A 23268-nucleotide genomic window follows, 5' to 3' on the forward strand; every position below is an offset into this window, starting at 1 on the left:
ATCATTAGAAGGAAATCTCCAGACGAATAAAAATCCGTTGGACGACTTCATCAGGCACTCCGAATTCATGTCCGGCTGCTTACCGACATGCTTGAAAAGTGTACATTCAGTGAATTCGACTGTTACCAATGTATTGGCTGACACTCCCGATTTTCTTGTTTCCGTGTTATCCTCTATAATCAAAAAGAGCCTACAGTTAGGTACATGGTGGGTTAAACGGGTCGCCTGTTTTGGGTGCATCGACGTTTCACTCGGGGCTAGACGGTAATATAAAGGTGATTTCCTATGTTCTAGGGTATAATTCGTTATACTGCCTTTCGCAATATCGAGGTTCGACTGTATTTTTTTATCTTGTGGGACGTCATTGTGTGATTTTGTGGATTAATGCCTTCCAGAGCAGACTGCGTGATTGTCGACGTTTTTGTGAACGGCAGCAGGTACGAAGAGGTACAAATTTAAGCGGAAGTTGTGCCTACCTCGAACTTTGCACGCAAGGCGCTCTAATATAACTGTCGTGGCTGCTCGTGAAGAACTGCTTGCTTAACTGTACAAGCAAAATCATACACCACTCAGTTTGGTCACTGCAGCACAGATGTTACACGCGGAGAATTTTCCGTTTTCGTAACATGTACTGAACGTGTTACGTCAGACACTGACGGCGAGGACTTCGGCTAAATGAAAGTCTCTGAAGAGCCAATGTCACCAATCGATTCACAAGAGAAACTTCTTGTAAAGGGAAGACTATTCGTTGAACCATGTGGATTAATCCTGTTAACACGAGTGGACTGCTATTTCAACTTGCCAATATATGGTAAATGATACTCGCATAGTAGCTGCACGGGGCTTTGCTGTTTTATAGACGCCGAATACCTTATTTCATAAAGCAGACACTACGAAACTGTGCATGCTAAGGAAACACCCGCGCACACGAATGTTTTCAGGCAGACGTGCCCATTTCCGCGGCCCGCACAAGCGCTGAATTGTGCCCTAGTAGTCAAGGGCAGTTAAAAAAAAAGGCAAGAAATTAGGACATGAAATAAATATGCATATAGTTGCGTGGGGATTTAGGGGGCCTTCGCAGAGAGATATGTCATAAATAGTGAACGTTTGTGCTCAAGTGACATGTCGTAAGTAGAGTAAGGAGCATCACTGGGCTGCTGCACGTGGTTCACACGTCTCTACACCGCGCTATCTTGAGACCAAACTGCCCATGAAAAGCAGATATGCGAATTGCTATATGTGTGCTGCCGGGTGTCCTTACATCTTAGTTCCAAATTTCGCGCTTACTGACTCGAAAAAAAAAGTTTAATGCCGTTAGGTGTGGCATGACGTTTCCTATGGCGATCCTGAATAAGCCAATGCTTCGTGGCAGGCGACTAGAGATCGCTGGTTGTACTGCGACGAGTGGTAGATTGAGCGTGTGCAATCGAAATGTGAGCGAATTCGAAAACGGCCGAGTCAGAAGTCGGATCCCATGAAACGTGGCCAGTGTTCGTCCTTACGAGCCCGATTTAAAAGGATCGTGTTCGCCGCGTCGTTCGGCGTGGAGGCGGGACGCGAGCGTGTGGGTAAACAGGGCAGTGTCCTTGCACCCTTACATGACCGCGTTTACATGCTTGACCGAATGAGCGATTGGCGCCCTGGCGTCCCGTCGACCCGTTATTTACCATGCCATCCGCTCTGCAGCTGTAGCAGTTTAAGTACAGCGGCGAAGTATCAGGCAATGTAGCACTTTAGAAATGGCGGTCGCAAGCGGATACTGCACATACACATCACCTAGGATGTGTCCATTTGTACGCAGGTAACATCTGCCACTTTCTTGTCCGCAACTGTTAAGAGGACACTAAAGAGAAAAATAGATGGGGTTCTACTAGTAAATTACCCTTTTACAATAACAGATTCAAAAGTTTTAAGATAATTTACTGAGCCATGCACAACGGCGGAAATACGAAGATAAAAATTCACTTAAATTCGTGACGTCTAACTGACGTATCAGTGGTGTGGTTACAGGTCCATTCGATTCGCCTGGACTTTCTGAATTGGTTCACGAGCTGCTGCACTTGGCAGTTCGTTTCACCAGTTCAAAATGGCGGCATCTCGCGTCGCCAGTAGTTTCACTCGATGCATGACGAATGTCGCAGCATTCACTGCAGTCGTCAGAGATGTAGTGCAGCGTTCGTGCAGGAGGTGCCGTGCCTGTTCCGCACGACCGAGAACTCGCGCTGAACTGGCGAGTTTGCAAAGTGTAGGACGAATAGAATGGACCTTACGTGTCGTCGCCCTGCCAAACGCGCCCAGCGAAGTGGCGGCACTAGCTCTGCGACAAAGCAGTGAGGCTGTTTTAAGCAAGACACGCCACACTATCTGTGCGCGCGCACGCGTCGCAGAAGCGTGCCATGAGCTTGAGGCCCAACACAGAGCCGTGGTGTCCGAACGCGCGCGTGGAAGGCTTGCAAGTGTGAGCATGACAGCGCATTGGTGCCATGTGGGGGGGCATCGCAGGGCCCGTCCTCTCCGCCGAAGCCGTTCCCAGCGCCGTACGAGCCGGGCCCTCTGGTCGCCCCCGACGAGGCGAAGGTGCCGCCGCTGGTCCGCGAGTTCCAAAAGAACATGCTGGACGACAAGGAGTGGCAAACGCAGCTCTTCGGGCTGCTCCAGAACCAGACGTACAACCAGTGCGAAGTTGACCTCTTCGAACTCATGTGCAAGGTCATCGACCAGTCCCTCTTCGCCCAGGTCGACTGGGCGCGCAGCACCATTTTCTTCAAGGACCTCCGGGTGAGTACTGTCACCTCCGTAGTTCCGCGGCTCTCACCTGAGCATTCGTGATGTCCTGTCGGTATCGCGTGGTCTTCGGCGTGTACGGTGCGTGAACACGTGCTGCTCCTGTCGTTCCCGTTGTCTTCGTTTCGTCTACACTGAGGTAAGAATTATACAGGTACCCTAGACAAGATATTGAATGACATCGGTGCCCTAACCTGGTTCAGTCCAGGTGAACTCTCAGCAATTACGCCGTTATTAAGCCACGTGACCAGCTGCCGGCTGAAGTGTTTGCCACTGGGTACGTCGTTGTCAGTGCCAGATAAACCACTGCGCCTTATTTGTAGAAGTGTAAAAAAAAAACAAGAAAGAAAAGTAAACCGACCGTGTACTTTAAATTTAGAGCACGTCAAAGAACCCCACTTGGTCAGCATTCCTTTAGAGTCCCCCTTTACGGCGTGCCTTATAATCATATTTCGGTTTTGGCTCTTAATACCATAGAATTATTATTTTTTTTTGGTCTCGTGCAGCAATATTGTGCGCACAGACTTCCTGTATGTGTTGTAGCTTGCGGTAACATCGCACAGTTACTAACGGCCTCTGGATGTTTGCTACAGGACGTAAGTCAAACATGCTACGATACCTGGGGTGTGATTTCGCGTATAGTTTTTGTATAGTCCTTGCCCGTGGTTATTCCAATTTCCTTTTTCCTCTTCATCTTCTTTCTCCTTTTATTCCCTTTACTCCTTTCCCCAGCACAGGGTAGCCAGCCGGTACTTACACTGGCTAACCTCCCTGTCTTTCCTCCCCTTTTCTCTCTCTCTTTCTCTTGTCCGTGGTCTTTACCAGTGGTCTTTGCCATTGGCGTACGTTAGCGCAGCCATTTTCTAGCAGTATTATTGCTTCTGGAGTTGGGGAGGAGGTGGGGGGGTTATGATGTATGCGTGTTCGAAGCACGATGAGCATCGTCCTGTGGCGTTGATTCGGTGACAGCCATCCTACAACTTCTTGCAAGAGGGAGTTTGACGGCCAGCCCTAGCTGAATGTCATCAGGTCACCGCAGCTGGCCGCTCTTACCGCGAGTTTCGGTATTGTCATTGTAATTGAAATTCCTCGTCCGCCGCGCTGACAATACGCCGACGTCGGAACGAGTGCCGGTTCCGCCTGGCTGCGCACGCCAAACGGGCGACGCGTACCGGGAGGGCCGAGCCGGCTTCGCGATGTACGGCTGGAAGTGAAATAAATTCCCACTTCTGTTTTCCTCGCGCGGCTCATGAGGAGAGAGAGAGAGAGAGAGGTGATATTGTTTTTTCAGGCTATTTTTTATCTCATTTTCTTCTCCCAGGCAAGAAAGCGGAGACAGTGCGAGGGCGCAGCATAGCAGTGATTCGTCGTAGTCCGTTTTGCGGGAAGCCAATGCTCGAAGACTCGCAATATATATTTGAGAGTAAGGAGAGCTGGTGTATCCGCCTGGGAATACTTATCACGTGAGGTCATTGTTTATTCACGGTCCCTTCCCACGGACTTTCGTCTTCGGTGCCTCTTATCACGAGCGCCGGTTTGGTACGTCTTTTTCTTTCTGTTCTTTGAAACCTCGGCCTTTCGCGTGTGTGTGTGTGTGTGTGTGTGTGTGTGTGTGTGTGTGTGTGTGTGTGTGTGTGTGTGTGTGTGTGTGTGTGTGTGTGTGTGTTCTGCGGCGTCGCCTTGCTGATGTCACCTGGCGTTTCCTGCTTCGCGCGGCTTCGTGCCTAAGGCGGTCTCTTTGTCTTTCGCTGCCGTTGTCTTTTGACTTCATACGTGGAGGTCTTCCTGGGACGTGCTTCGTTATTTGAGACTACTGTCCTGCCTCGTCCTTTAGACGACAGTTCTGACCAGGTTTAACTTTGCCTGCCTATAAGAGAAACTTGTCGCATTCACTCGGCTACTCCACGGTTCAATTACGCTTTCGTATTGCGCGAATTTCGGATGGTACAACACCTGCGGCGGCATCACAAGACCGTATCAGTTGTACATTCCTTTTTGTGTCCATCTATTTCTGGCATCCCCTTCCCTTCCCGTTTCTACCAAAACAATGTGACAGTGAGGCGCTCGTGGTCTTCAGCGTATAGCAGAGCGGGTGTAGACGTCAGCCAATGCGACTTTATATTCTCAATAATTTCGTTCCTTAATGTGAGAAAAATTCACGTTATCGTACTTGCACTGCACAATCGCGCTCTTTCGACGCCGCTTCTCGCGTAGTGCGGGCCATTCCCGCTAATACGGCGGTGTCTCGAGCACTGTGGATTGCGCGCGCTGCTCCGTAGAGGCATTCGCTGTAACGGCTCTTGACCGCGTGTTTATCGGCTGGCCCGCATCCGACTATCCTGGCGAAGAGGGAAGGATGAGAGAGACTGGCATGTGCCCGCGCATGTACGCACGCACACACGCCCGTGCGCATGCCACTTTGGGGCTGCGTAGCCGTGCGGGCGCTCGTGCGAGCGTGTGTCTGTGCGTGTGTATGCCGGCGAAGCCTGGCGAGTTATTTTTTTGGCGTTCCAAGGTCGTCAGAACGGGTTTTCCGCCGGCGCTCGCGTTCTCCCTCGCCCACCTTCTCTGATGCCGCCATGTTCCGGTCTTCGCAGTCGGCGTCGCCTTAGCAGCAGCGCGGCGCTACTCGCTACTCTGTGACCGTTCTCTCTCTCCGCCGCTACGCTCCGCTTTCCCCCCATTTTGCGCCGGCTTTTTTCGAAGGGAGCAGATCCGAAGGATGGCGAACCCTTAGGGTCCATGAATTAGAGTCCTGTCTCGAGCGGCTGCCGCCTCCTCCTTGGTCCCTTTCTTCGTAGTTTGTCTTTCCTTTTTTAATGAGGCGCGCGCGCGCGCTTCTCTGTTCGATGAGTGGCTTCGCTTCGGCTGTGGCTCTTTCTCGTGCGGCCAGCATGGATTGCACTCGCGCACCTCTTTCCAATGCGCGACCGCCCTACCTTATCTACGTTTCTGGTGCGCGCACTCCCTTAGGGATTTAATGTTGTTGAAAACGGGATAACAATCGCTTCAGCCGATGCGCGTGCCGCGACCATTTCGCATTGTCAAACATTCTGGAAGTCTTGTTTTGGAGCATAGCAGCAGCCAACACATAAGACGAGGGAAGATCGACCCATGAGTAGAACGGCTCGTCGTCATATTGTGTTTCGGGCCATTGGCTTTCGGAGAACGGCAGCTGGAGCGGGCAGATGTATTCGTCTAGCTTGTCGTGTCACGTTGCGTACGCAGTTAACACCTAACCGAGATCACATATCCCTTTCCGCGTTTAAGGTGAGCAAAAGTTGAATCGGTCACTGTCTCTCTTGAAAGTAGCGCAGTGAGCTTGCGATATCGTCCAAGGCCTTGCGAAGGCATAACCGACGGTTTCGGAACTGTTTTTCCCTTGCGGTATAGAAAAGCTATCATTACCGTAGTTTATGAAATCAGCACTGTCTCCGCTTCGAGAAATTCGCGGCACGGCAGCGCTTTCGGACTCGCGTGGGGTAAAATGAGCAGTGTCTCATCCGGTTGTTACATTGGTATAGGCATTGCACTATACCGCTTTGCGAACGACGAAATTTTCAGTGCGTTCTAGTGAATCACGGTGAGGCAAAGATACATATATATCGGCACTTAAAGGAAAACGCTAGAAAGCTAGAAACCCTAGAAAACTAAAAAGCAAGTTTCAGCGTACAAAAATGAAGGTATATAGTTTTGTGTAGGACGAAGCACGCACGCGATCTTACATGATAACTCTACAAATTGTCTTGTAATAAGGGGGTTTTAATGTGCTATTACAAGATGAACTTCCACCTACTAGCCCAACTTGCCGCTCTACTGCACAAATTAGTGAAGTGTTAAAAAAAAAAAAGAAAGGCAGAAGCGCAAAGGACGGATGTTTGAAGTTTTAGGTTTTGCGCACCCAGAGTTTGGGGACGGAAACCGCCTGGTCCACAAAAGAATGACCAAAAAGGTGCACAAAGGAACTGAAGCAGGGCGTGGGGCTTTGGGTGCGCAAGTCCCTTTAGACACCCGGAGCCGTTTCTGTGGTGCTGATAATGTGAAGGTTATTGGAAAAAAAAAAAGACGCGTAACGAAAATAAAAAACGGGCAGCTTCGTAGAATGCACCTTTTGCAGTCTTGTTATGAACAGTTTTTTTTTAAAGTATGATTTACGTGCGATTTGCTTTTATCAGTAACGGGGAGGGCTAGAGGAGTCGCACCCTTCTATGGGACGTTTCAGGTGACTGAAGTTCCGGTACGCAGAATCATTTTATTATGGGACCTGCACTTGGGCGTGTATTAGGAGGCGCCTACTGAACAAACACGCAGCGATCCGCGAGTGTCCGATGAGCAAGTTACTTCGCCCTAGACGTCGCCCTCAATCGCACTTACTGCGCATGGGCTTTACAGAGCGACGCACATCCGCACATGTCTTGGTCAATTACATTGTCTTTAGTGCACCACGCTGCGTGTCACAAAGTTCCTCAGTCACAGTGACTCAGAAACTTTAGCTTTTTTTTTTTTTAACCTGTGCGCGAAAGGAAAACGTGCCTTAGCGTTGACGATTAGCCGTGCCCCGCGCCGTTCTTCTCGGCTAAAATGCTCATAAAGCTCGCACTGCCTCATCCCGGACCGCTATCCTCCGGACAATAGACTCGTGTACACTCGCCGCCACGTTATTCGCACCACGTAGCCCGCCCATTGTCTACAGAACTTGGTTCGAGAATGTATCACAAGGAAACCTCATACATCGACCAGCACGTGACAAAACGCGCGCGCGAGTGAGAGAGAAGGAAGAGTGAGTTCTTAGAAAACTTGGGAGGTCTAGCCTAGCGACACGCTTGACAGGCTTTTCCAGGTGTAATAGATGACGGGGGATGAAAGCGAGAGTAAACACTCGCGAAACGTACAAGCAAATAAACTCGAGAAGGTAGGCAACTGTGAGCTCCCTAAAATTACCAAAGCGAAACGTGGAGCTGTGAAGGAATGAATCCTTATTGAAGACTAGCTTTGTGGCTTAAAAGGGTAGTGGCGGGGCTGTATAGGCGAAGGTGGGGATGGGTGGAAGTGTCCCCCTGTCGGCATAATAGCGCGTGCTGTAGGGGAATGTCGAAAAGGAGTACCGTATTTTAAATGAAGGTAATGCACTTCCTTGAGAGGGCAGGTACTATTTCCAGCGAATACATTAGGATCCCTGCTGCGCACTGTAATAAGATATGCATCAGCCAATTGAGCGGCTTTGCGCTGAATATATCGGCAGGCAGCAAAATCTCGCGAGAGAGACAGACGACGCGTAAGCATTAAAATGGTATCCATTATTATTATTCTTAAGTTCCCTTGGCAATGCAGTAGCGCAGCTAACGTTGTTGGCCCGACAGGTTTGTAGCCATTGTTGAAGTGGTTTTGCAAGAATATGCCAACAGGTGGGAAGCTTAGCCGCGCTTTTGCATGACACCAGCGGTAGCGGACCGAAGCTGATATTGGTTGATTGAAACACAACCCTACGTTTCAGCAGCAACTGTTAAACATAACAGTGACCGTTGCTTTCGATTTTAAAACTGCATACAAAAGCCCGGCCTAATTCGTGGCTCCAATATCGAATTTTGCTGCCCTTGCAGCCCGAATTCCGTTGGACTATACACTGTCGCATGAATCTGCCACCACGTCGGTTACTTGCAAGTCGATGTCGATCGACGCTCCCTATCGCTTACGTGAATGATTTTCGCCGCACACATATATGTTAGTCCAGCTTAGCAAGGCAGCAGCCAACTTACATCTAAGGAACTCGGCTTTTCGGCTTAATTTTATGGGTCCGTTTGGGGAGCGTTACCAGGCGCAATCGCGTTCGCGAGACCAACAGGACGTTTGCGCAACACCTCGTCGCCCCCTCGCCCGGGCGTGTCGGAGCGCGCCGAATCGTGCCTCGCCGCCGCCGATGCTTGGCGGCGCTCTCCGCCGTCGTTGTGTTATCTGTCTTGGAAACGGTCTCTCGAGGTTGGCCCCGCGTCGGGCGGCGCGCAAATAACGCCCACGTTCTCAGCACGTGCTGGAAATTGGCGAAAGGAAGTCGCGAGGACCGCTCGCTCGCCCGACCCATGTGCCTTCGCTTCGCTGCGGCAGCGCGCAGAGCTCGGCGACAGCATTGGGAAACTTATTCGATGGTCACTGGAGAAATCGGTGCGAAACTGTCGCTTGGCAATGTTTCACAACTGGGCAGATATGTGCAGTTTTGGCCAGCGGCAGCTCTCTTATCCGTATAAGGGGACATTGCACTAGCGCGTAAAAAAGACACACCAATCATTCCTCCGAGACGGAGACATGGTAGCCCATCGTCTTAGAAAATAATTATAGACGGGACAGACGGCAGACTTTCGTTATTTGTTCCTCGTTTGCAGACTGCGCATATTTTATAATTATTCATGATGACTTTGCGTTTGTGTCTTCGAATCCTCCTTATTTTTCTATGATATTCTGCTTATTGATAAGCAGTTTTTTCTGCTTAGAAGTTTTTATTGCTTTATTGCAAAACTGCGTGCAGGTTGGAAGAGCGATTCTGACTTCCCTAGTCACTTCGTGATAGCGCCCTCATTTCCCTGTTTCTTTTTTTCCGCCACTAGGGACCAAGATTCAACATATTATCCTGCCTGCATAATACGTCCTGTAGATTTGAAATTTTGTCCGCGTCACCATCGCGCATGCTGTGCCGATATCGAGGTCATGTCGTCTCTTCGCATGTCGAAGCACCTGTTTGACATAGAGGTGACAATATTCGCAGGCGCCGAATTCCACGTCTCGCGTAAAACATACGGTGATCATAAATAAGTTACTCCAGCCTCGTGCCACCTCCTCAGTATCCACTCTTGCCTAATCGGTTGTGGTTTGACACGGTTGTGTTGCGATTTTCGTGCGTCAGCTGGACGCAGCTGCCACACTGCACAGAACCGGCCCATTCCGCAAGCAAAGTCCGGCTCGATCCGTGAGCGACGATGCTGCCATTCCGACGCGGTGGCGCGAGCGCCTTTTTTCGTGACTGCCGTCGCGTGACGTAAGGGCTCGCGGCCGGCGGCGGCAGTGATGCAAGAGGCGCGGCGTGAGATCGGCAAGCTGGGCCGGAAAGTCGGCCGCCGCGCATGCACTGCCTGTCGCGCGAAAGCCTTGACCCAATTCAGCGACCTGCGCCGCCTGTCTTTGCGGCCGCATCGCCGCCGGCGCGCGCTGCCTGCGGCTACGCGCGTGTTTGCGTACACGCGGGAGAAAGCCGCCGTTCCGTTTCCAGGTTTCCGTTTCCCGTGGCCGATCCGTGTACGCAATGCTTTGTAGTTAGCTCCTTCTCATTGTGTGCGCGCCAGTGATGCCAACTCAGGTCAACGTTTTATCCCTAAAATGAACCCCCAGAAATCCCTAGATTAAAGAAAAATCCCTAGATTTTCTTTGTTTACTTGTTAATGTGGCAATTTCAGCTTTAACAAAGTCTCAGCGCAGTTCACTCTTTGTTCCATTTGTTATACATTTTATCACAGATAAATAAATGTGTATTAGCCGCATCTGTAGCTTTTTTCTTAATTTTTTGTAGAGTTATTATGCATAGAGGGTCGACAGATGGCACCACTAGATAGAGGGGGAGTCAGCAACGACACTCAGATGACTCCCTCTGTATCTGAAGTGAACTTCGAGCAGATGACTCCCGTTTCACCGCACCGCCTTTCGAGCTGCTCCTTCAGCAGGCTCATCTTCACGCGCAAAGAACCCATGCAGCCCTTTAACAAAAGAATGGTCCCAAGTTGAAAGAGTTGGACATTGTCTGCTAAGCCCCGTCATCACATCAAGGTATTTTATTCAGACAACATTAACAGTCTTTTTATGATGCGCACAGAAAAACGAACATGTTGGACTTCGTTAAAGTCCCCTTCTCACCTCAAATAGAACACTCAGAAGCGGTGAAATGGCGTCCCTCACCGCACAGTTCTTTATTTATCAAAGTCTCAATCAAAGATTGTCAAACAGTAGTTGGAGCGACTAAGAAATGACATCACGAGAAACTGACATCCCCCAAAATTTAATGTTGCTAGTTGTAGAGCATCAACGAATCCGGCAACATTGATGCCTTCAGGTAGCATATGTGGGTTTATTGACCAGTTGCCTTCACCCAAAAAGATCACGTTCTCGTGACGCCTGCGGCAACAAGGACGTTCCACGTCCGCTGCCAAGGTCTGTGAGTGATGGCGCTGGCTAACACTCCCAGGGTTCTACTAGTACACATACATACCCAAGAAAGTGGATGGGGAAACAGCGCCGCGGTAGCTCAATTGGTAGAGCATCGCACGCGAAATGCGAAGGTTGTGGGTTCGGTTCCCACCTGCGGCAAGTTGTTTTTTCATCCACTTTAACTTCCATTAATTTATCGCTTCTTCACTACATTTGTTAAGCACAAGTAATTCCACTATGTTGTCCTTGGTGTCAGTGATTGTTGGCTTCTCATGATATAGCATTTTTCATAGTATTTTGTGTTTAGAAGGCAATATAATCAGATACGTCTGCCTTGAGGCCGCTTAAAGTAACAATCATACGGACTCTTAAAATCCCTAGATTTCACAAAAAGACGCTAGATCCCTAAAGCAAAGAAAAAATCTCTAGATCTAGGGATAAATCCCTAGGGTTGGCATCACTGGTGCGCGCGTTTAGTTTTGCACCTTGTCCTGGTGTTAAGAGGCCGATGGTAGCGCGACCTGGTGAAGGCGATGCGGCTCGTTTTTAGCCCCCGAGGTCTTTGAGTGGCGCCCTCTCGCGTGCGACGTCGTGGGTGGGGGGGGACTCTGCGCGCGATGAGAATTAGTGCTGTCGCGTTACGAAAACAGGCGACAACCTTTGCTTAGATCACCGTTTTCAATATATTTTGTTGCTTAAGCTTGTTTAAGCGCGTCATGCGTATTCAAAACTAAAATAGGGAAACTGTCAAATTAGGTTTGCTAATACTTGACCGAATAAGTAGCTGGAGCGTTAAACACGCACACACGCACACATAAGGGAGGCATACAATGGCGCAATAAAATGTTCACAGGCTTTCCTGCGTTTTCTAATTTTATATAACATAATGTTTTTATTCTTTAGCTGATGAAGGGATGTTTTCCGAGTTGTTCCTGCAGTCTCAAAGCGCGTTCAACAGAAATAGTGTTATGCTAACCCTGAACAAACAAACTTTTTGCATAAGAAAGTGGCTAGAAAATGATGTAAATTTATGCTTGATGATTGCGAAACATCATATGGCGTGGTGCAATTAATGTTCGATATAGAGCGCTTGTCAGAGAAATGAGATGTTTTTTTGTCAAGAAAATTATTATGTATGCAACACGAAGTGTTTAGAAATATAAGTGAAATCTAAAATGTGTATTAAACTACAACGCCGCTTAGTCGACGCTGAAATTTTGCGAATGAGTCCTGCGATCGCGCTTCATTTCCCAAGCTGCGTAGACTCGATCGCATTTACTCGCTCGGCGCGATGTTTTATGACTAAACACTTTTTTTTTTAACTAGAAATAAACAAGTTCTTCGATGTTGCGCGCCAAAACCACCATATGATTATGAAGCACGCCGTAGTGGAGAACTCCGGATTAATTTTGAGTATACCTGGGGTTCTTACTTACACCTAAACCCAAGTATACAAAGTTCTTTTTTTTTCTTTTTTTTAATTATTATTGCGTGCCCATCGAAACGCGGCTCCCGCACCCGGGATCGAATAAATGACCTCGAGCTTATCTGCGCGACGCCATAGTCGCATGGCTACCATATCGGGTGGCTATATGGAAGATACATGTAAGATAGAACGTTTGTTGTCCTCCCAGTGCTGGTATTTATAAAACTAACGCTATAAAAAATGCAGATCGTAATTGGAGAGCGCCGTGCCACGCGAGCACTCAGGCAGAGCGCAAGCAACCGCATGGAAGTGAAGCTATTTCTTGCCGGAGCGTGGCAGACGACGTAGCAGTCCCTCGGCTGACGTCACCGGAGCGCCGTTCGTAGCGCCGGTATCGGTCGCGCACGAGACCCTCCCGATTCCGCAGTGTTTGTCGAGTGCACTCGATCGGCCGCGAATAATTATCGAGGCTGTGGCAGTGTATACGCGCAGTGCGTAGCACAGCGCGGGAAGAGTCCAGTGGTGCCTCGCTGTTGCCACCCGTTCTGAACACTGTCAAATTCCGACGTGTCGTCAAATTTTGTAATGGCCGTATTTTGAGCCAGTCGGACATATACCGTAGCAGTCCTGCGGAACAGTCAGAGCTGGCTATAGATGGGGAATTGTACAGTGTGGGGGATTTTGACGCTGTTAAGGCCACAGCCGGTCTGCTGTCACTTGGTGTAGAGGCGCCCATCGGGTGTGGTTGGCCGTGCGCTTTTGGCGGCAGTGACCGTTTCTCGCAGCAGCTCGGCACGCGTGCTCGCACTGCGGCTCGGCACACCGCCGTCGGCTCACTGCTTGCCGAGAGTCACGGCATTTCGGCATGCGCAAGTTCGATGAATGATGGCGTATCTCTGCGCATTAGAAATTAGCAAATACTGCCTCTAGGTGACGCCTCCTGCTTTGAAAATGCGGCTTTTGTATTCCAATGTTTCAAACGTAAGCGCTACAGCGGGGGCTCGCTTCCTTGTTGGTACACAGAGATCTGGAAGGTGATCGCGCTGTACCCGGCGGACTATGTTCATGTTTACGAGATGCGTGCCCTTGTTGCAGACAGACCTTTTGCGCGCATTCCCAGCGCTGGAAGCAAATGCGCGTGCTTTCGTAAACAAGAAGCGCGTCTGCGCCTAGCGGATGCTTTATGGCGCCCTCCTCCCTTCGCTGCGTTTGGTGTTCTAAAGAGCGATGGATGGACCAAGTTGTTGGCGCCGTTCTCTCCGCTTTCACTGCGGGCACCCTGATCGATGCCTCCGGGTCGTAAAACGTGCCGCCGTCGCCACTGCAGCAGCCGCTGCTGCCTTGACCCAGTTCCACGGCCGCCTTCCCCTTTCAACCGGCGGACGAATGCCAGGGCTAAAACGGCGCCCACGTTTAGGCGGGGTGCACAGAGTCCTGTGCGGTGGCTGCCAAATGGTTGCCGCGTTCTGGCATCAACGGCCGAGCTGGCGGGCGTTGGTCGCCGCGCTCGGTTTACACTCGATAATTGCGATGAACTCCCCGCATCCGGAAGTGACTTTGCAGTGGGTACTGCAAAAACGCCACTTACAACAGGGGTACGAGCAAAGGGAACGCAGGACATGAGCTGTGGTCATGACAACGCATGTCCTGTGTCCTCTTTGCTCGTCACTGTTGGTGCTGTCGCAGTATAGATTGTTACCAACTTGTCCAATTTCCAGCCCTAATAACTTTTCAGTGACGTCGCAGCTGCGGGGTTGTCGCCTCATGTCAATAATCTTCCCTGCCTTTAAGCAACACGAGTCGGTAGCTGTTGGTTCCTTATTGCCGTTTTCTCATTGCGCCGTCATCGAGGCGCAACTGTAGATAACTGTGTCCTTTTCTTTCAGTTTTTATCCCTAAACAAAACGTATCACTGCACTACCTTTCGCACTGCTGTTGACTGGTCACATTATTCCTACAGCAGAACTTTCGCGGGCACTCTGTCATACGGATGAATAGGTGGCGTGCTGCGGCGGCTGTCACAGCGTTCGTGTTCTTTGCGGGCAACGCTGGTACACGCGCCCGAAGCAGGCAGCGACGTGCCTATTTATGCTTGCCATTCCGCCCCTTGACGCGCCAGCCCGACCGCTACCGACCCGGCGTGTGTCTGGCACAGCGCGTGTACCTAATGGGCTCGTCGGCGGATCCCCCTCCCGCCATTCCGTGTTCGTTTCTCTCCCTCCAGCCTCGTCACGCTCGCCATTTCTTAATGCGATCTGTGCGTGACCGGAGCTCGGCATGGTTGTCGTCGCTGCATGTTATGCATCCTCTGCGGAGTTTATTATTTTGCTCTCGTGTCTTCGCCCGCATTTGGTTTGCTGCCTATCACAGGCAGTTGAGGTGGAGCGAGAGGCGAATTTGGACAGTCCCGAAAATAGGATATTATCACCGGTGTCCAGGTAGCATGATATTCTTGACACTACAGTAAGCTCGACAGGGAACGCCTAGAGGACTCGCATGTGCAGCGCAGTTGCAATTCAGTTATAATCTTAAAGAAATGTAGCTAGAACGCTTAGATTTTAGTTATTGCGCAGTGTCGAGGTCGAAAACTAATACGTTATCGTTCTTTCGCTGCGCGTGCTTGGTTGTCCATCGTAGGCTATTGTTGCTTGCGTAGGCTTTATTTCTTTGTATGCAGCTTTCTTCTCCCCCTTGTATCCTCATTGATCCAGTGCTTACGACGAATTTCGGTGAACGACGTCGGCAGGGTTCGTTTGTTGAGGGACGACGCGGAATCTAGAATTATACTTTAGAATTGTCATGTAGGTACACGCGGCGGTTACCACTTGACACGCATGACGCCACTCGAATATGCGACCTTTCCGTATACGAATGCACTGTCGCGGAACTATGGGAATCTCCGCCGGCGCCCTGCGGCGGCCCTGTGCACCGGAGTAAGAACCCCCTGCGCAAGAACTCCTCTCCGGCTCGGCAACACTGTATCGGGCCGGCAGCCGCTGCGGCTGGGTTCCGTCGGGCGGGCTGCCTGGCGCGCGCGCGGCATTGACCTGGAAACGAACGCGGAAGGAGAACCCGAAGCGGGGCGGGGGAAGCGCAGGCGCCGTTGCGATCCCCTCACCCTTTTCGCCTTCGGCCTGACTATGGTCAGGCGCCAAGGCTGCCTCCGGGTTCACGCCTAGCGCATTTGGGCTGCCAAGGTTGCCTCTCTCGACCCAGACCTCCTGCCGTCTCCGTCTCTCGCCCTCCACAACCTCCCATCTCTTTCCACTGCTGAGCGTTGCGAATATGGCATATGTTGAGACAGAAAGCGTGAAAGCTTAAACGCTACTTCGTTTCCTCCTTAGGTAATCTCATCTGAAGTAGCAAGCACTGTGATAGCAAGGCTGACATCTTCATTTTCTATTAAACTTACTGTCTCTGTAGCTTGGCTGCTGGCAGCCCTTAAAAACTCCTCATTTTCCTATACTTTAGCCTGTGCGTGGGTGACGGCGATACCAAGAGGGCGGTATAGAGCTAAAGGGCGATTCCGGACTGAGCCGCCATCGTTCCTGACTTGGACGCGGCTGTAGATAGACTAGCTTGTTCACCTCGTGTCAACCCACCGTCCACGCGGCCGTGGCCATACCTGCACGGCAGTAATAATGTACCGCTTAATACCAACATTTAGCTGAAAGCATCTTATATTAGTTCCGTTTCGGTGTGGATAAGCAAATGAATTTTGGTCTAGTATTGAAACAAAACAAAAAGGAAGCTACTAGAAAAAATGTGCGTTGCGGTGGATTCATGACGCTTAAGCGATGTTCGCCTTGAAGAACATCCGAACGTTGTCCTTCGCCGCATTTTGCTATTCTGTTTGTTGAATGACGATCTCCACAGGAGACGTGCAGGCTGCAGGGTGCGATAAGAACTCAGGAAGTACATTAACACGATAACAGGTCGCAGTAAGCTTGCTTTCGTTACTAACGGTCTTCCACGTCTTGGTCGTGTTATCGGAACATCCTTATCGGTTTCCCTTGAGAGTTTGTACTTTGCTGCCTGTCATTACATGTGCCCCTAGAAACACCGGCTATTGTTTCTGTTCCGTTACAACTTTTTTTTTTTCGTCGTGCAGCATTAGTGCACTCTAATCGCATACTGTTGCACAGCTTCGCGCTCCGTTATCTTAGCGTGAGCCTCTGTATATGTAATGCCTACGAAGATACGGGCGTTATTACGCTGCTCACTAGAAGGCCGTTTATTGATCCATCGCCTCTTGCAGTCATGCAACGCGTTATAACGGCGCTTACGGCCTGCTTGAGGTTGCCTGTTGGGAGCCAGCATCACCTCGTGTTGCGATGCGATGGCACGTGGCTCTGTTTCCGAATGGCCCTTCCTACGGTGAGGGTTTCTCGCTCCGTTCCTCTCCATTCCAGCGGTCGTGACGTTGTGTCTGCGGCGGGGCTTTTACATTTGTCGCTGCGTTGGCGAGCTGCACGAGACGCTGCTCCCGCCGCCGGCGCGCTGCAAAGGAGCTGAGACTTATGCAAAAAGCGGCGAATCGAGACCGGAGCCGTGGTGTTATGCGGGAGTGGGGGAGGAGGCGGCGGGCGTCGCTATTTCGGGCGGTGTCAAGGTTTTCCCCGCGCGGCTGACGGAACGCGTCGTGTCCGCTCTGCCGGCCGCCCGCGCGCTGCTTTTGTTTGCGCTGTTCCCCTGCGCGCCGGCGGCTCGCGCGTTGCGCGCATAATCTGCGCTGCTCCTCTCTCTCCGGCCGTCCTTTCTTTATTATTTGCCGCAGCTGCCTTGCACTGCTGCTGTCATTCTCGACTTGTTTTTCCCGGGCCACCGCAGAGTCCGATAGGCGGAACGAGCGCTCCCTGCTGCTGGCGGTGTGTGCTTCCTCCCATCCTCGCCGTGTGGCATTGACCCGCTTTTTTCGTCGCGCGCCTCTCTAATCGCGCCGGTCGCATCGTTCTTTCCGGGTGTCCTGCGCTGGCCTCGCTCCTCCCTCCTCTTTGCTGGTTGCGCTCTTCTCCCGGGCTTGTCGCGATTGTTCACCCATCAGCGCGGCGTTGATGACCTTCGCTGCCTGACACGGAGGGGAAAAAAAAAAAGGCAAGACTCGAGGATGGTTACAGTGTGCGCGTGTTTTGCCACGGCCTAATCTCGGATGGCCGCCGCAGTCCTCCCGCAGAAAGTAGATTTCTCGAGCCCCTTCACGAGTGCGTGACGCCAAACAACTCGCCTAGCGTTGGCCTCTTCCGGCGTTGCGGCTTCGTGGCGCCAGGGGCTTCTTTTGTTGTTGCCGCCTGTGGATGCAAGCCTAGACAACCTGGCACTACCGGACAGTGTGTGGGGCCTTACATCGAGTAGAGCTCTATTTTGTTATAGGAAAAAAAAAAAGGATGTAGCCGATGTTCACGAATTTTGTACACTTTTACTTTTTGGCTGATTCTTATACAGTCCTTTTAAATTTTCCACAAGAAGCTATGCGCGCTACACTGCCCGCTAATTCTGCATCGCTGATGGTTAAAATTCTTGCTAGATAATAATAATAATAATAATAACATTATTATTATTATTGTTATTATTATTATTATTATTATTATTATTATTATTATTATTATTATTATCTGATGTCCTGTCTAACGCTGAAGCGATTACCGAGCATTTTTACACCACTGTAGTTCCGAACCAGCCCTTCTGTAGACTCAAGTGTCCTGTTTCTTAACACCCAAAGTGTGTCATATGATTGCATGACATTTAATGGTAGCGTCTCCTTGGAGTAAGTGGTATTTTGTCCAGACACCCCGCTTTTACACGTCACTGAGCGGTGTCTGGCATGTAGAGTGTCTTGCATGTAGGCACCGAAAGAGTTTCACTAAACTTGTGAGTTGGGCGTACAGTGAAATGGCTCCGATGATTAAACATAGCCGCCGCGCACCAAACACGTCTTCCGTTAAGGTCCACTAGACCCTCGCCTTCTGCGCTGGCCCCTTTTGACTCGGCCTGTTTTGATCCCTTTCGCGCCATTGTGCGCGCCTCCGTGTGGTGGCGTCATCCCTCCGTCGCCGCGCGCGGGTCTCTTTCCTCTCCGGCGGCCGTTGTCTCCTCTTTTCCTCCTCCGCGGCTACGTACGCACGGAATTATCCGAAACCGGTTCGAGCTGTGAGCTGCGTTGCATAGCGCCTAGCCGCTGGTCTGCGTGTGATGGCGAAAATGCCGACCGAGTTGGCTACTTGCGCGCCTTTCCGTTGCTCGCGGCGCGTCGGCGTGACGCGGTTGTGACGTTGTGCGGTTGGCGGAGGCGCTCCGTTCGCGGGGTAGGATGGCGGGGCAGGACCACCGGGCCCTATACAATTTGCGCTGGGCCCGTCACTCGGAGGAAAGCAAGTCGGCCTTTCGCTCTGCTGCTGTCTCCATTTTGTTTCTGCGCGATGTTGTTCACTCGCTGTCTCGGCAGCGGTCGAGTTGCCGCCTGACAACGTAATAACCGGTAGTTGTTTATCGAGAGAGCGCCCGCGGGCGGGTTGTCGTATCGGCTGGTCCAGCTGGAGCTTTTCGACGGTTGTGGCCTAGTCTTATACCCTCGGCTGCGAAGCTGAGAGAAGGTTTGCCGGCGGTTTCGTTAGAACTAGCGTTGCTTCTACTCGTAAGCTGGATAATTTCGCTTTTGCCCGCCCCACGAGACAACGTGCGCCGGCCGAGCTCAGGTGGCAACGGAATATCGACGCTCTGTGTGCTTCGTCGCCACTAATATGATGTCACTCTCCGTAGTCACGCATCGTGTGCGTCCGGCAGCGCGCTGCTCGCGCGGTATTTTTTTCGAGTCCCATGAGATGTGGCGGAGGAGGGATTCGCGGGCGGCTGCGCCACGTGACCCCTTTCGAGCCAACGAGGTGGCGGGGTACTGCTGCCGCCCGAACGCGCGCCTTCTGCCGCGCACCTGTTGGCCGTGACACACATAGGGCCGAGTCACTCCCTCTCCTTCTCCCTGTTTCTGCGGCGCTGCCTCCCGCCGCCGACGGGGCCTACTTTCGCCCGTTCCTTTCGCGGCCGCCCCTGCAGCGCCCTGCGACGCTTCCGCAAATCCCGGCCCTGGAAGCGAGGCAAACGGCTCATTACGGGGCACTGGGCACACTTCGCGCAATTCCTAGCAGCTACGCAGCATGTCCGCGCGTTGTCCTGGTGTCGCCTTTGGTTGGACTCCCGCAGTGTTGGATTGGCTGTCCACCATGGTTCCTCTCGTTCCTTCTGTTGTTCGACGTTGTCACATTGAACGCTTTCTTAGCCGCTATTCTCCAATGCGGCACCATCGATGCGCCCTCTCGAGGAAGCGATACGGCCAAGGAGGTCATCGAATATGACATCGCTCTCCTTAGCCTGTGACCCTCTCTGCGCAGCTTATTACATTGGTCTGTGGCCTCTTGTAGGGCGGACTTTTCACATTGCCCGCATACTTGCCCCGACGCGCTATCGGTAGTTCGGCTATATCCTGCTCTTGCTACAGTGCTGCCGCTGTCGCTCCTAAAGTCTGGCAGGCACGTTTAGCCACTGTTCGGAGAATGCATAAAGTTACCGCATTTATTTGTATCTAAGCCGAAATCCTAAATTCGAAATAATAAACACAATAATAAGCATACGTTTTCACACTTGCACGGGTAACCGTGGCAAGGAAACAAGCTCCAAAAACGGAACTGCAGCTTCGCTTTTCTTGTCTAGATTAAAATGCGATGCATGATTAGATGATACCTCAGACGCTTGATATTACGTCTGATGCTGACTGCTCGCTTTGCCTTCATCGACATCTAATTTATTGGTGCAGTCTTCCCTTCGCAACCCCAGCTCCGTAAAACGCGTTTGAAGTGCAAGCTTTTCGTTAAGGTCTATAGGACTCAAGTTTACAAAAAGAACAAAGAAAAAAGAAGGTAGAAGAAAAGTTAGCTTATCAAATATGCTCTACGTTTGTTTTCGCGGCACATGCGTATTTGTAAGTTTTGCGCAGTTGCGGTTCACACCCAGCGCCGCTTTAAGATCCTGGCGGTCATTACCTGTTCACCTCAGTACCACTTCTCTACGTATCTTGTTAGGACCTTGCGTTAAAGAAACGTTTTCTATAACGCACCCAGCCCCACGAGTTAGTAGCTTCGGCTACCTTTACAAACCGGCGCCGCGCGTTGTTCTCTCTCTGCGGCTTGCGCATACGCGTCCACATTGAGGTTCATTCCAGTTAGAACTTGTCTTCCTTTAGTTCGTAGTTCGCAGCTTGCACTCATCCTTTTTCGTTCCTTCTTTGAAATTTGGTATATAATCGGCATAATAACAGGAAAACGGTGTTCCACAAGTGTTTCGTGCTTTCTTAGACTTGTGTGCGCCCTGCTTGGTTTTTTGTAATTTCCCTCATTTATTACGCCTTGCTATTATTGCTTCAGTTATTTTTCGCATTAGAATGTAGGGATTTTTCCCCCCTCCAGCTGAGCACGCGTTTCAAGGTAAGACCGGTAGCTTCTTCCGAAAAAGCCACCGGCTTCCCCTTCGATAGTGCACGGTGCTGGTCAAATGAGTGTGGAATTATTGCGACCTCAGCGATGAATGGCGCCCATAGTTCTGAACGCACCGGAGCTACCTGAGCGGTTTCGAATACGGCCGGACTGCAGCGACGGCTTGCGTAAAATGGTGACCCCGTTTGTTTGTATTGCGCATTTATCTGGAGGCGGCTGGCTTCTGGGTGTCTTCGGTCCCCTTCCAGCGCTCGCGGGGACACCCGTGCTCCAGCTCCCCGGAGGGCGCCTTTGTCCGCTCTTGCAGGGCTTGGCACCTTCCTCGCTTCGAGTATACCACACTCGTTTGCCGAGAGCGGGGAGCCGCGGGCCAAGACTCCTGAAGCCTTGGGGGGAAAGCGACATCGCTGTGTTCGCTCTGATCTGGGTTAGGCCGGGTCAGGTAGCCTAGGTCGCGAAACCGCCCCTCCCCCTCTCTCTCTCCTTCCCTCAGCACCCTGTGCATACTGTCCTTTCTGCTTCTATAGAAGCGTTGGTGTCGCTTAGTGTAGTGTGGTGGTCACTGCGAACATTGATGCAACCGTTGGAGCGAAATTATTCAAAGGCTGCAGATCAGCGCTTACAGTGAGGGTTACAAACTTGTCAGCGCGCATGTCCTTTTGAGTGTTCCTTGCCGGCCTGTCTTGTCTTCGACGGACGGCGCAAAGTTCTCGCGTTGTATTAAGTCGCGTGGTAGGTGTACATCGCTGTGCATATGCTAGCGCAGGACCTGCTGTTTCGTGTGCCCTTATTTAATGATTTCCACCTCTTATGGGTTTGCTTGCTCCACGGGGCAACTGATGAGGATGACATCAAAGGCGCGTCTAAAGGCGATTGGCCAAGAATCGTGTGGCGTTCACAAAATTTATTGGAAGGGTTAAATTTAAAATAATAATGTTTGCCTACGATGATATCGCCTTGTTCTTCGAAGCACATATGAACTTCACAAAACTCTCAACGCTAATCGGGCTGAAGCGGCTTAGTACACGGAAGCCGTTCGCGGGTCATCCACATGTCTGTGATTGCGTCGTGCGGAGTTGGTTAGAGCTCATTGGCTGGGCACTAATTAATGTATAATTTCGAGGGAGCGTAGTCCACTGCTAATCTCCGCTTGCCTGGGATTCCTACAGTACGCTGCACAAGAGGCTGCAGCGTAACAGATGCGTCAGAGACGGTGAGACGGCCGGCGGCGATCCCAGTGCGTCAGAGCGCGGGTCGCATGCACCTTCCTTTGCGCGCAACTGTCGTATCGCGGTCACCTGTACTGAACAAAGCGAGGGGGACGGCGCTGTTGGGACCCTCGGGACCCCTCCCCCATTTTCCATCACTCTCTTCCTTTTCTTATGGCGGTGAATACGCTTCAACCACGTCCTCTGGGACTTTTTGTTTGTTTGTCCATTTTGAGGGGAGCGTGTGTAGGGGTGTCGTGCGCATACAATTCACGCCACACGGAAGGAAGCGGGCTAGAGGATGAACCTGCGCATGACTGATTGTTGCGTGTACCGCCGGGAGCGTCTCGATAATCGGTACTTTTATACTCTCCTCTGCCTCTGGCTTTTCGGTAGCTATAGACGGAAAAAAATAAGCGGGTGGCCGTGATGCGAGGGAGAACACAAGTGTCAAGCTTGGGGTGCGGGAGGGCGTAGCTCTTGCATATTTCTTTCGGTGGGGAGAGAGTGAATCGCCGCGCCTGGCTTTTATTCTGCAAGTTTACTCCGCGGTTTATTTCTTGGCCAGAGATTGACCTAGATAAGCACCATTGCACTCCCTGATCGCGCTGTTCAGGCTGGTTGACCCCTCTCCTTCCTCTCTCTTCCGCGCGCCGTTGCGTATGAAAAAAAAAACGCCATAAGGCCACGTGACAAAAGGCCTGCCAAACGGCAGCTTTCTTTGGCGGCAAAGAAATTGAACGTGCTTTGGACGTAGAAAGTAAGGTCTCGGGACAATGGAGGGACTTGCTCATACACGAACGCTGCTGGGAAAACTACCGCTAAAATGTGGAAATATTAGCGGCAGCGACAGTTGAATATGACTGCAGGCCGTCGTCAGCACTGCAGCAAAACGAGCCTTGCACAATTCAAGGGGTCTATAGTGTGTGCCTTTCCTCTCCGCTTCAGAGCCACGCATAATCTCGACCAAAGTGGAGCCGCGGCTTCCGTTTAACGAGCGCGCAGAGAGAGCGGATCGCTGCATCGGCTTGCGGCGTCTGCGAAGGGAGCATCACTCGGGCTCTGGCCGTTACGATTATAGTGCGACTGAAGACGTCCTCCCGCCGTGCCAAATCAAGAAAGAGTGGTAGGAAATAATTTCGTGTTCTTCGTGCACACTCCATCCCCCAGTGTCTCCGATCCT

At 51.3% G+C, this 23268-nt stretch overlaps 1 protein-coding gene across 1 annotated transcript in view; it reads left to right on the forward strand.

Moving 5' to 3' along the window:
- Positions 1 to 23268, forward strand: part of ftz-f1 (ftz transcription factor 1) — a 350881-nt gene that overhangs the window by 277880 nt on the left and 49733 nt on the right. Inside the window, exon 4 of the mRNA XM_065451197.1 lies at positions 2503 to 2778. Coding sequence (XP_065307269.1) covers positions 2503 to 2778 — 276 coding nt within the window. The remainder of the gene's footprint in view (positions 1 to 2502; positions 2779 to 23268) is intronic.

This window comes from Dermacentor albipictus, chromosome 1 (assembly GCF_038994185.2).
Source record: "Dermacentor albipictus isolate Rhodes 1998 colony chromosome 1, USDA_Dalb.pri_finalv2, whole genome shotgun sequence".
In the NCBI taxonomy this organism is placed as follows: domain Eukaryota; kingdom Metazoa; phylum Arthropoda; class Arachnida; order Ixodida; family Ixodidae; genus Dermacentor; species Dermacentor albipictus.